This window comes from Hylobates moloch, unplaced genomic scaffold (genome assembly GCF_009828535.3).
Source record: "Hylobates moloch isolate HMO894 unplaced genomic scaffold, HMol_V3 SCAFFOLD_1, whole genome shotgun sequence".
Classification (NCBI taxonomy): domain Eukaryota; kingdom Metazoa; phylum Chordata; class Mammalia; order Primates; family Hylobatidae; genus Hylobates; species Hylobates moloch.
Window position 1 is genome coordinate 56606450 of NW_026652276.1, and position 13953 is coordinate 56620402.

Consider the following 13953-nt stretch of genomic DNA (forward strand, 5'->3'; position numbering starts at 1 on the left):
AATGGGATTTTCTAGATATACAATCATGTCATCTGCAAACAGGGACAATTTGACTTCCTCTTTTCCTAATTGAATACCCTTTATTTCCTTCTCCTGCCTGATTGTACAACTATTTGATCTTTGACAAACCTGACAAAAACAAGAAATGGGGAAAGGATTCCCTATTTAATAAATGGTGCTGGGAAAACTGGCTAGCCATATGTAGAAAGCTGAAACTGGATCCCTTCCTTACACCTTATACAAAAATTAATTCAAGATGGATTAAAGACTTACATGTTAGACCTAAAACCATTAAAATCCTACAAGAAAACCTAGGCAATACCATTCAGGCCATAGGCGTGGGCAAGGACTTCATGTCTAAAACACCAAAAGCAATGGCAACAAAAGCCAAAATTGACAAATGGGATCTCATTAAACTAAAGAGCTTCTGCACAGCAAAAGAAACTACCATCAGAGTGAACAGGCAACCTACAGAATGGGAGAAAATTTTTGCAACCTACTCATCTGACAAAGGGCTAATATCCAGAATCTACAATGAACTCAAACAAATTTACAAGAAAAAAACAAACAACCCCATCAAAAAGTGGGCAAAGGACATGAACAGACACTTCTCAAAAGAAGACATTTATGCAGCCAGAAAACACATGAAGAAATGCTCATCATCACTGGCCATCAGAGAAATGCAAATCAAAACCACAGTGAGATACCATCTCACACCAGTTAGAATGGCCATCATTAAAAAATCAGGAAACAACAGGTGCTGGAGAGGATGTGGAGAAATAGGAACACTTTTACACTGTTGGTGGGACTGTAAACTAGTTCAACCATTGTGGAAGTCAGTGTGGCGATTCCTCAGGGATCTAGAACTAGAAATACCATTTGACCCAGCCATCCCATTACTGGGTATATACCGATAAAAAAATAAATCATCCTGCTATAAAGACACATGCACACGTATGTTTATTGCAGCACTATTCACAATAGCAAAGACTTGGAACCAACTCAAATGTCCAACAACGATAGACTGGATTAAGAAAATGTGGCACATATACACCATGGAATACTATGCAGCCATAAAAAATGATGAGTTCGTGTCCTTTGTAGGGACATGGATGAAACTGGAAAACATCATTCTCAGTAAACTATCGCAAGGACAAAAAACCAAACACCGCATGTTCTCACTCATAGGTGGGAATTAAACAATGAGAACTCATGGACACAGGAAGGGGAACATCACATTCCGGGTACTGTTGTGGGGAGGGGGGTGGGGGGGGCGGGGACAGCATTAGGAGATATACCTAATGCTAAATGACGAGCTAATGGGTGCAGGAAATCAACATGGCACATGGATACATATGTAACAAACCTGCACATTGTGCACATGTACCCTAAAACCTAAAGTATAAAAAAAAAAAACAAAAAAAAACTAAAAACTAGCAGTTTGAGAAAATCAGAAAAAGAGAAATAAGAAGAAAAAGAAAAAGCAACTCTAGCCAGGACTGATAAGGAAAAAAGAAGTTACAAATTACCATATCAGTAAGGAAAGTGGGTGACATCACCAGGGTCTAGAAATACTCAAATGATAACAAAGGAATGTTATAAACAACTTTGTCAATAAACCCCACAATTCAGATGAAATGAAAAAATTTCTAGAATACATTATCAAAACTTTTAAAAATAATGTTTTGAATAGGTATTTAGTTAAGTATCTTCCCACAAAGAAACCTCATACCCAAATGTCTTCACTGATAAATTCCATAAAATATATAAAAAATAAACAATACCAATTCTAAAATATTTTTTTCAAAAATCTGAAGATGGAATACATAGAGATTTATGGTATAAGGCCAGCAATACCCTGATACCAAAATCAGAGAAGGGTAGTGCAAGAAAACTACATTTTGCACTACCATCTCTAGTGCAAAATTCTAAACAAAATTTAGGCAAATTTAATAAAACAATATGTAAAAATGATCATACAATCATACCAAGCGTATTGGTTTAATGATCTTTTGTTCAGGATTCATTTAACATTCAAAAATCAATTTACATTATCTACTAAGCAAAGAGCCACAAAGGAAAAGCTACATATGAATTCAATAAAACCACAAAAGAAAATGTTTGACAAAATTTTACATCCATTTCTGATAGAAATGTTCAGCAAGCTAGAAATATAAGAAAATTTCCTCATCCCAATGAATGACACCTGTAAAAAAACCCACAGCTAACCCTATAATTAATGGTGACAGACTTAATCCTTTCCCCTTGAGATCACTAGCAAAGAGAGCCACTAACAAACAAATCACCAGTCAAAAATAGCTAGTATGTTTGCTTCTATCCAACATTATACTGAAGGTTTCAAGCAGTGTGATCAAGCAAGAAAAAAAAATTAAACAAACTCATCAGAAGAAATAAAAGTCCCTTTATTCACAGAAATGATCATCTATGTAAACTATTAATTGTCATCTAGAAAAAAGAACTACTAGAACTGATTATTGATTGTTAACAATGCAAGATACAAGATGAATATAAATAAATCAAATGTTTTTCTAAATGCTAGCATTAAGTATTCGAAGTTTGAAATTTAAGAAATATAAATTACGATAGCATAAAATGTATGAAATACCTGGGGATGAATCTATGAAAAGAAACATAAGAACAGTACACTGCAAACTACATAGCACTGTTAAGAGAAATTAAGAAGACCTAAATAAATGGAGCAACATATGTGGTTCATGATTTGAAAGACTCAATATTATCAAGAGGTAAATTGTGCCCAAACTGACCTATAGAGTTAATGCAAATCCAATAAAAAAAAACTCAGCAAGACGTTTTGGTAGAAATTAATAAGCTGATGCTATAATTTATATGGAAATACAAAGGGCTTGGGATTAACTAAAACAACTGAAATAGAAAAAGAAATGCATAAGACTAGCATGACAGATTCAAAGAATTATTAAAGGTACAACAATCAAACAAATAGGTCAAAGAATAGAAGAGAGTCCAAAAATAGATCCACACAAATGGTTTTTGACAAAGATATTAAGAGCAAAACCTAAACTATAATATAATAAGACATAATTTGCAGTGAAAAAAATATATAATGTCAAATCTGAAAATCATGACATAAAAATATTATGAAACTCAAAGGAATTCAAAATTTCTTATAGTAAAACAAGATTCACAAAGGACAATTGTAAAATAACTCCATTGGAAATATCAATGTTCAAATGGCTTTGCCATTAGCACAGCTTGGGCAGCCTGTGGTGTTATGCTTACAGTCAGTGACCACGTCTAATGGGCACTCCTTCCAGGCTGATTTTGATCAGTTGCATTAGTCTTCACTAAAACTGACCAACATTCTTTGGGTAGTAATTGATATTAGGCAAAAGGAGAAGAATCTAGTGCATTCAATTGCTTCTGGAAAACAAAGATACTTTTTTTTTTTTGAGACGGAGTCTTGCTCTGTCGCCCAGATATGTGCAGTTTTAGAGCAAAATGAAGAGGACAACTTGGTGAGACTTCTCATTGAAAAATAGTGAAAAACTGAGTATTAGAAAATATTAATAATAACTGTGGCTGTGCGTGGTGGCTGACACCTGTAATCCCAGTCCTTCAGGAGGCCAAGGTGGGAGAATCATTTGAGTTCAGGAGTTTGAGACCAGCCTGGGCAACATAGCAAAAACCTGTCTCTACAAAAAATTAATAAATAAATAAAAATAAAGAAGAAAGAAAAACAAAAAAGAAAGAAGAAAAATAATAATCATGGTAAATTGGAATAAGCTGAGCCTGCAAAATGAGCAGTGAGTATCTGATGGTACTGAAAGGTACAGGTAACAAACACAATGAAAGAGAAGCATACATATTTAAACTTTCAATATTTTTACAAAATTGCTACGTAACAGTATATGTCAATACAAACCAAATTGTGTAAATCTTACACTCACACCTAGGTTTGTTAACTATAACCTACCTAAAATTGCTATTTAGAATTTTAGATCAACATTAATCAACATGCTAAGTTCACAATGGCATTTTATTACATGAAAAAAACAGCCTACAGCTTGTGAGGTATAATAACATGTTTTTAATTATTAATTGGAAAAAATAAATATTATTGGAAACATTGTGGGGGGGTGTATGTGTATATGTGAGAACTAAAAAGTTGATAGGGTGGTGGTGATAGGATTTTTCTCTTTCTTTATATTGATTTACACTCTAAATCACAAAATCTTATATATTATTAAAGATAAAAAGTTAAGGTAAATAAAATCAACTGGTGAGGAAAAATTGAGAAATCCTACAAAGAACTGCTGGTTCTAAAAAAAGTTAATCAGTCATTTAATTTTTTCATAGTAATTACAAGTATGGTTTATGGTATAAAAATAAAGCCAAAAATAGTTATATCACATAATAGAGCAGAACTTTTTGTATTATAGTCAAAAATACTAAAAATGTCCATAACTTGCAGTTTTATATCATGCATATCATTTGGAGTAACTGGGCAACAGTCATCTCACAAAGTGATTTGTACTTCAAAAAATCAAAACAAAATCTTCTCTTCAAACAGCTCAAGTTATGGTTATAAGCTCACCCTACCTTCCTGTCACTCTCTTCTCTGTTTCTATGCCGTTGTTCTTCTATCCTCTCTTCTCTTTTAACATCTTCTGCCATCCTTGTCAGAAGTAACATCTCTTTTGCCTTCCATTCCTAGAAATCACAATGTTACTGCACTTGGTGTGTGTTCCTTTCACAACAATATCTTTGTATTTTGTCCCACCAAAAAGTATATTAAACAAGTCAGGGCCTAATAGAAATCAGGTTAAACATAATGAAAGGCATACATTGGGTTTAGAATATACTTTTCTTACTGCACCCTTATTAGGAATGCAAATTGATAATTTTTCACTAAAGCTAAATTTCAAAAAATTTTTGTCTCCACAATAGGGCAATAAGAGAGTTAAATAGTGTCCAGTTAACTTTCTAACTGTTCTTTAAGAGCAGAAATTGGCTTATATACGTACTTTGTGGTATCCACCTCATTATTTTATGTAACAACTTGTGTATTATAGCTATAAAGGAAATTTAATGGTAACAAATTATTTTGAACTGAAATGACTTCAAGCAGCACAATATACAGTTAAAATTATTTACAAATGCAACAACTGTATACAATTTTTCTCTCAATATTTTAAAGTTGTTATCTCTCACCTCTTCTATTTTTCTACGAAGAGTAAGTTTTCTTCTTGTGTGTTCCCGCTGTCGTCTTTCTTCTCTATCCATCAGGAATAGGCGTTGTTCTTCTGCTGTGCGTTCAAGTTCTTCTAGTTTTCTACTTATCATATCCAAATATCTGAGTAAGAGTGCAGATATTACTAAAGGTGAATTGGCTGTTTCTTTTATGATGGCATCATCTGCTATGCCATTCCCAAACCACTTCCTTGCTTGCCTTTCATTTCTTGAACTACAAGAATTTTACTGTTTTTCTGTCAGTCCTGTTTACAAACCTTTAAAACAGCCTAACCCACCAGCTCACCATGTTTTACTTATTATAAGGTCTCTCCACTACACAAGTATCTGATATAATAGCAAAGATAATGGTAAAAAGCAGAGCAAAGTTACTCAAAACATTTTGCACAGTAAGCATTCATAACTCAGTAGGTTTAAGAATATGACCTTGCAAAAAAGGCTGAAATAATTGAAACAGTAACTTCAAATGTGGAAAAAAAAATAAAAAAACAGTACATTTGAATTCTCTAAGAAAAAGTGGGCACCGGGTTCCTTGTAATTTACAAGTCCTTGAACAAATCGCTCATCTGTAGTCTAGATCTCTGGTACATCAATATGCATTATGGCAATAATACCATGGAATGAAACCATGGAATGAATATAAAAGTCAGGTAATAAAAGTCAGCCCAATTCCTTATCCCATCCCTAGTGTAGGAAAAAGAACTATAACATCCTTTACTTCCTAAGAAATGGGCTTGTCCATGGAATGGCCATGATTGAATATGACTGAGTCATATTTAAATGAGCTTACAATCTTTTTTATAGACAGCACATATTTATATGTTGGCATCAGTTATTCCAAACTTACTTTTTTTTGACTTTGCACTAACTTCCTCAAAAAATGCTGTCAGTTCTTAAAGATTAATCTTAAAAAGCTGTTATTGTTTGAATATATTGTTTGAATATATTGTTTCTATATTCTAATATAGAAAGATTTTGAATCTAATTTTCTTTCAATAACCAGTTTGGCTTACCCTTGGGCTTCCAGTAACCCTAACCCCTCTGGTAGAAAATTCTTCCACCTCTTGGTTTCACTTCCTTCCTCTACATGCTGAGGGATCCAGGAGAATGGTGTCTAGTACTTAAAAAAATTGTCTTCAATTCTTTCTAGTAGTTTCCAGCTTATCTGGGTCCACAACATACCCATAAAATGTGCATCAACTTTAATCTTACCTATGCCTCATTAGCCGCTCCTGGTCCTTAATAGATTCAGTGCCCTCCTTTAACAACCAGTTTTGGACTTGTGCAACATCACAATGTTGAGGGATTTGATTGTTTTCCGGTACGTTATGTAGTTGTTTTGCAAGCATTCTCTATTTAAGAAATGTGCGTATTACATATATATAATGCTTTTTACATTTCCCAGAAACAAAACCATTTAAATTCCTATATTTTATACATGCTTAATTCAGTTTAATTGCATTTACATCTATTTTGAATCCATTAAAGACACAGACAAGTAAGCCAAAATTAAGATTTATCTCTGAAAATAAAAGGTAAACATTTCAGTTTATTTGTCTACCTATTCTAAATAAGTTAAATAAAAATATGCAGGAAGTAGAGAAGAAACACTGGGCACAGAATGAAGTGGGGAAAATACAGAATACTTAGAAATACAGTGAAGTCTTTCTCGTTTGTATTTAACCATTTTATCTTTAGGACATACATTTGCAAACACTCACATAAATACACCTTTCTCACTTCGATCCAAACCTCTTGACCCTAAAATCTGAATTCACACAAACACACACACACACACACACACACACATCTTTGAGTCAAAAGTCAAAAGGAAGTCACTATCCATAACCATTCACTCTACACCCAATCATTCTACTTCACATTCAAGAGCAACATTTTTACTGAATGAATACAGGTGCACGCATGTGTATGAGTACAAACGCAGAGTGTACATATTCTTGAATCACTGTAGAACACTACAGATAATTATTGTTCTTTTCCTATGGCTCAAACTGTTTTAGGTTTCAATTTAAGAATCTTTCTGCCACAAGAGATGTTTCTTATTGGCCTTAGCTCAGGGGGAAACAATACACCTGACGAGCAATTTAATTACTGAATTATGCCAGCTACCACTGGTGTGTTGATAGATGACCCAGTCCCTTTCCCATTCTTGGCCAAATATAGCAAAATTCAAATATTGTTTATTCCTACTCTAAATCTTCACTTGGAAAAAATATTCAATTACTTTGTCAATAATAAAGGGTCACAATATTATTAAAAGAACACTCTACATATAAACAAGCATTTCTTCCAAACTCTATGTAAAAAACCAGGTTTAAGTATTTAACTTACTTGTTCTTTTATATAGTTTCTCTCAAAGTCTAATTTTAAACTGGTAAGATATTGCCTGTACTTATTCAATTCTCTCAAGGTACATACAACCTGCAAACAAAAATGAAAACAGATGGATATTTAAAAAATGTTCAATATGTTAATATTATATAAATATTTTAAATATATTTTTAAATCATTAAATTGATTTAAAAATAACTTAAAAATATAGCAGTGACATAAAATTTGATAACATTTTGGCATAAAGAGTAATAAACTGCTAACCATCTTGTAAGTAGTATCTCTCTGCATTTGCTAATCCACAAGAAATTTCTATCCAAAAACATTACTTAGGCTGAGGCAGGAGGATCTCTTGAGGCCAGGAGTTTGAGATGAGCCTGGGCAACATAGCAAGATCCCATCTCTAAAAAAAAAAATTAACTAGCTGGGCGGCATGTGCCTGTAGTCCCAGCTACTAAAGATGCTGATGCAGGAATACAGCTTTAGCCCAGGAGGTCCAGGCTGCAGTGAGCCATGATTGCGCCATTGCACTCCTGTGTAGGCAACAAAGTGAGAACCTGTCTCTAAAAAATATACACATATTACTTTATTAATATTACTTATATCATAAAAGGAGTTTAGTTTACACAATTAGAGTTATCACAGTAATAATTTCAATTAGCTGTAATTGGATTATAATTGTAAGTGTAATAACACTGTTCGACTCCAATAAGAATATACTCTATCAAGGTTCTAATAGATTGAATTTTGCTAAGTTTCTGTTTCATCTCAAGTTTTTAAAAGTATATGGAACATAATTCTTGACAAGTATACTGTGCCATTAAAGACAGGGAAAGAAGGCTATAATACATGTGGGAAAATAATGTCTTTGTATTCTTAAATTATTTGTCAATAATTTTTTTGTAGTACAAAGAAAAAAGGTGAAGGAAGAAGTACTTTCATTTAGCAACAACTGTTGTCTGATTTCTGTTGATTCAAATACTGAGAAATTTATAGAACTGCCTAGTAAGTATTGTCTCATGACCAAGTTAAAAGTGACACAGGCCCCCCGAGTGAGGTACAGAAACAAGTTTATATCAAGTTTTAAAGGGTTTCATTGATTAAAAAAAAAGTAATTTTTCAACCCACTTTATTATTGCTGGTGATGTAGCCACCTTTCTTTAATCTCTTCAAAATATCTTTGCGCTTATAGTATGCTTTTAAATGTGGATCATGGAGGCTTTTATATTGGTTTTCCAAAAGTCGACAGTAGGGATCAGTCAGGTTAAAACCATAAGAAGGTCGAAAAAGCTGCAAACACAGATTCAAAAATATGTAAAATTAATGCATTTTCACTTTAAATAATCTATCAAAATGATTAGAATGTTCATTGAAAATAAAATGTGCCAAAGGAATCTGAAATGGGGAAAAACAGCTACAGAAAAATTGGAGTTGGGCATGCTTTCCTGCCTTTCCTTTCCTCTCTCCTCACCTGCATAAATTATCCCAAAGACTCACCTTCACCCAATCAGTTCCTCCTCTAATCCTCTTCAGCCCCTGACTCGCAGCCAAATAAGAAAAGAGAAGAGGAAAAGAAAGGGAATAGCATATAGTTTGTTTTAAGGTACAAAGCCAACGCTAGGATTCTCTTTTCCTCCTCCCTCTCTCAAATCAAAATATTCTATTCAAAAGATAAAAGGATTAATAGTAATTATAATTATATTTCAATCATCTTAAAATGAACAAAAATAACAAAATGTTTCATCAAAATTTATGAAAATAACTTTAACAAATGGTAGAAGTAAAACTTAGGTGTTAATGATTTTGAGTTAAAGAGTCATTGCATCTTGGGGTTTTTAATGCAAGGAACCAACAATCTCTGAGTGCTAGAGTAAGAAGAATACCTGAGGTCTATATTATGCAGTTCACCTTATTAAATAACCAATTATAAAGAATATTTATAGAAATTGAAGTTTTTCTATTTGTGTGAAGACCAAATACACCTTTAGGCAACAGCAATTAACATATAAAAGGAGGAAAAGATAATCAATTACTAGTCATGTTTCTTATATCTGCTGCATTAGAGAAAACAGCTGAGTTATTCTATCTCACCATGAATTAAAACATTAGCAAAGTGAGTTTTTTGGTGTGAGTTCTCAGTTAGTTTTTCAATAGCAAGATGGTGATAATGGCTTATTGGGGGACCTCTGAAATGGAAAAAGTAGAGAATGAGAGTAAGAAGTTGTGTTAAGGCTGTTTTTGCATCCCTTCTTTCTGTTTTAAGTTTGCTGGGCCAGAAAAACTACGTTTTATAATAGCTCAAAATATGTTAAATCAGGCACTGGCTCAGGAGACAGATAATTGGAGTATGTGGGTAATATGTGAAACCAGAGAGCACCTGCCCTATTTGCAGGTATGAAATTCAATTTGTACTACCACAACAACACTAAGCACCAATCCCGACATGACTAGAGGCACCAATTTGTGACCTCTGTTTCCAGTCTGGCTGTAACCACAGTTGCAGTCCAATTCTAGAACACTAGGGAGTCTGGCTAGGTTGGACCCTAATAAGAACTCTCAAAAGGTAGGTAGGAGAATGCTTTGCATATGGGTAAAAGGTAGATGAGAGGAACAAAGTAAGATACTAGCTCTTCCTTTGCATTTAAAAGCTTCTTTAAGTTTCTGACCTCTTGTTTAACATTAAACTTTAATTCCTTCCAAGGAGCCTAATCAGAAAGCTAGATTCCCTGGTTACCAATGCTTTCCTGAGAAGGCAAAGAAAGAACTTGTAAAGGGGAGAGTCTTGAATTCAGTGAATCCACATATGAAGCCCAGATCTTTCCTGGAAGGGAACTGATCAATAATAATAAGTGAAGGAGTAGATTGAATATTTCTTTCAGATGTTGACATTTAGCTGTAAACTTAAAAAAGATGTTAACTTTTAGCTGTGACAGGCATATGTTTCTCAAGACCAAACCTGAGCTCCTGACCTGTAAACTAAGAACACTTTTAAACAAATCCACCCATTTGAGCCAGAGTAACTTTTCTATTGACAACTAAAATAACTGGTTGCCTTTAAAAAGTGACTATTAACCATTACCTCATGAAGGAGTGTACACTGAAAGAGAAAATTCTTCTGAGAAACTAGTATGCTGCCTAATTATCATTAAATGAATAAATTTTGGGAGAATTCATGTAATAACAAATAGAACATCTTTTTGAAAAGTAGTAGACAAGTGAATTAATGGTCGACAGAGAAAATGGCAATAGAGTAAAAAGAATATATTTGAGGGAGGAGACAAAAGCCACAGTTCTAAGTTTATACACTAAAGAGGAATTCTATCACCTGTAATGGAATAAATTTCAAGCACGTTCTTGCAAAGTTAGTTTGTGTGGATGTGACTCAAATTGTGTGACGTTGGTATATTTGTAGTTCACTTGCTCTAATCTAGTAGAACAGATTTTTTTTTTTTTAAAGAGCAATTATACTTTTTTTCAGAAACAAAACTTGTTTTAAGAAATTATGTTTATTTAGTGTGTTAGATTGACTGTATGCCCCCAAAATTCATATGCAATCCTAGTCTTCAATGTGATGGCATTAGGAGCTGGGGCCTTGGGGGAATAATTAAGTCATGAGGGTGGAGTCCTCATCAAGGGAAATAATGTTCCTATAGAGACCACAGGGAACTCTCCAGCCTTCTTTCTACCATGCAGGGAGGTAATAATGAAAGGACTACAAAGGGCCTCCACCAGAATCTGACCATGCTGGTGTCCTGATCTTGGACTTCCAGCTCCAGAACAATGATAAATAAGTTTACATTATTTCTAAGCCACCCAGTCTATGGTACATTGTTATAACAGACTGAACTGTATAAGACATTAAGCAAGTATCAGATACCAAGGGGTTCTACTTATTTCTGATGACATCATAGACAATAGAAGGGTAAGTGGGCCACTTAGAATTCTTTCTTGTAGAACTTTTTGCAAAACTGATAAAAGCAACCAGTCAACAAGAATGTACTAAACTTCCTTCAGCATTGACTACTTAGTCAAAGGCTGGGGAGGTTTGGGGGTAGGTGTGGTGTTGAGGACTAAAAACATGAAAAGGCTTAAGGAAAGTACACACTATAATTCAGTATGATGAAGTATGGTTTGTATAAGTGAGATCATGCAAATCAAGGGCAACATGAACTCTAAGCAAAAATAAGCTAATGCGGGGCTATCACAGTTCAAAGAGTCTTGATAGCTCAGATTCATAGACTGGGGAGAAGAAGACAAGGTATGCCAGGATTGGGGGCAAAGTTGACAAAATACTGAAGTATTAGCATGGTATTTATGGGTAGGTGTGAAAGACTCAACTTGAAGAAGCTGAGCCTCTGGATGGAGACAATGCTGGATGGAAAGGCTGGGGCAAATTGTGGAGTCTCTTCCTCATTGAGGCAGGGCTTTCTTTCATTAAAGTAAGGTTAAAATACTAAACATATTAATTCATTTTAAGTTCCACTGTTTCAGTTCTTTTTTTTTTCTTTATGTGTAAAATAGAATTCAACTCAAAACAAAATAATATTTCCCGTGAAGAGAGTTTGGTCCAAGATACTGTCAGTTAAAATCGTTAACACATCATTAAATGGCAGCTAGCACTAATAACCTTTCACATTCTAAACATGTTTCTAAGTACATCAAAACTTATTATATAAGCATATATGAAGTTTTATTATAAGGAATATTAATATGGTACCGTGAATTTTAAATTAAGGACTAAGAATCTAAACTTTCTGGAATATGATTATGTCCAAACCATTTAGATGAAAGTGCTTCATATGCATTCTAAACAATACCTTCGGTCAGATGTGGGATTTTTTTTTTCCTGTAAATGTTGATGTAAATTCCTTTAATGGATTTTGTATGATGCAGCCTCTGAGTTGAACAGCAAGTAGTAAAGGGTAAAGGAAAGAAAGACGATAAAAACTTGTTCACCTTTTCACCGAAATTCGTAGTATAGAATACAGCATTGCTTCCTGGGATCACAGGCAGCTTGACCCCGAGAGGTAGGTCCAGTAGCTGAGCCGGTCCAACCCCTGCAAAGTGGGTTTTGTGCACGCCCTGTCAGACACAATTGGAGAGTTTTGTCTTTCCTTTTAGGCAGTATTCGTTTAGTTTAGACCAATCTACTTCCACTGCAACCAAAGACTCCGAAGAATTATACAATCAGGGTTCAGGGCATCGTGAAGTCCTCCCATTTTCCCTGGTCACCAGCTCTCCTGGCGTCCCGCGCCTGCCAGTTGCGGCCGGTACAGTCCGAGCCACCGCCACCGCCCCCGGGCGCCGCAAGAGGGCAGCCTCCTGAAGGGGGACAGTTGGGAGCCTCGCGACCCATGTGTGGCAATCCCTGCCCCGCTACCCAGCAGGCCTGCGGCCGCCAGAGGCCGACGCCGCCCAGCTTGCGGCCACTCACGTCTTCGCACTGCTGGGTGTCCGCGGCCAGGACAGTGGCGACCGTCTTGGTGACGGCGACATTGGCAGGCTTGGAGCAGGCGCCGAGGTACAGCTCCATGGACGGCACAAGCCCCCTCAGCCCCTTCCTCACCCGCCCCGCTCTCCTTCTCTCGCACCCGGTTGTTTCTCGGTCGGGACCTGACCAGGAACCGCCAGAGCCCAACGACCGCGGCCCCGCCCCCCGCGTTCCAGGCTTCCAATGGTAGCGGCCCTAGAAGGGCGGTGGCCTCCTGAGGGGCGGCTCGCGCCGGCGCGTAGAGCGCCCGCAGAGCTGGGAAAATCGGTCTGAGAGGCCTGATCTGAGAGGACCACAGTTGACACTTCATCTTTCTCTGAAACCATCACGCCTTAGCCAGTCCTAACGAAAACGTATAAGCTTTGTTGGTGAGTAACTGGTTAATTTCCTCTGGCCTCCAAGGAGCCCTGTTCCGTTCAATACAAATTCCCGAGTAATTGTTTTTGCCCATTCTACATCTTCCCCCGTATAGACCACACCCCATCCCCAGGCTCCCACAGCTTCTTCCCACACCAGGTCCACAAGGCAGACGCCTTGGCTTCCTAAGGGGCTCATTGCCTTCCTCCTGCCTCCTCTGTCCCCCAGGTTTCCTTCTCCTTTCTAGCGCTCTTTACCACTCTCCCACTGCCTCCTCTCTGCTCCTGCGGCTTGATCCTATTTCCCTCTTTCTCTTCAACCATCCAGCCGAAATTTATAAAGTGCTTGACGCTTCTGGGCCAGTCATTGAGCTAGGCACCGGGCAGGACACAGCCGTGAGTAAAATATGGCTCCTGTCTGTAAGAAGCTAACTAGACTGGGAGTATTCTGAGGGCAGAGACAGTATGTATCTAACCCACCTGTTGTTTAGACTTAGCTTCATA

The 13953-nt window shown here is 36.2% G+C and overlaps 1 protein-coding gene across 1 annotated transcript in view; it reads right to left on the minus strand.

Annotated features, from left to right (window-relative positions):
* The window catches only part of FSIP2 (fibrous sheath interacting protein 2), a 111644-nt gene extending 98450 nt beyond the window's left edge, over positions 1-13194 (minus strand). Inside the window, exons 1-7 of the mRNA XM_058432417.1 lie at positions 13037-13194; positions 12559-12684; positions 8731-8892; positions 7603-7692; positions 6463-6602; positions 5212-5353; positions 4600-4710 (exon numbers count right to left, since the gene is read on the minus strand). Coding sequence (XP_058288400.1) covers positions 4600-4710; positions 5212-5353; positions 6463-6602; positions 7603-7692; positions 8731-8892; positions 12559-12684; positions 13037-13135 — 870 coding nt within the window. The 5' untranslated portion in view covers positions 13136-13194. The remainder of the gene's footprint in view (positions 1-4599; positions 4711-5211; positions 5354-6462; positions 6603-7602; positions 7693-8730; positions 8893-12558; positions 12685-13036) is intronic.
* Between the last annotated feature and the right edge of the window lie 759 nt (positions 13195-13953).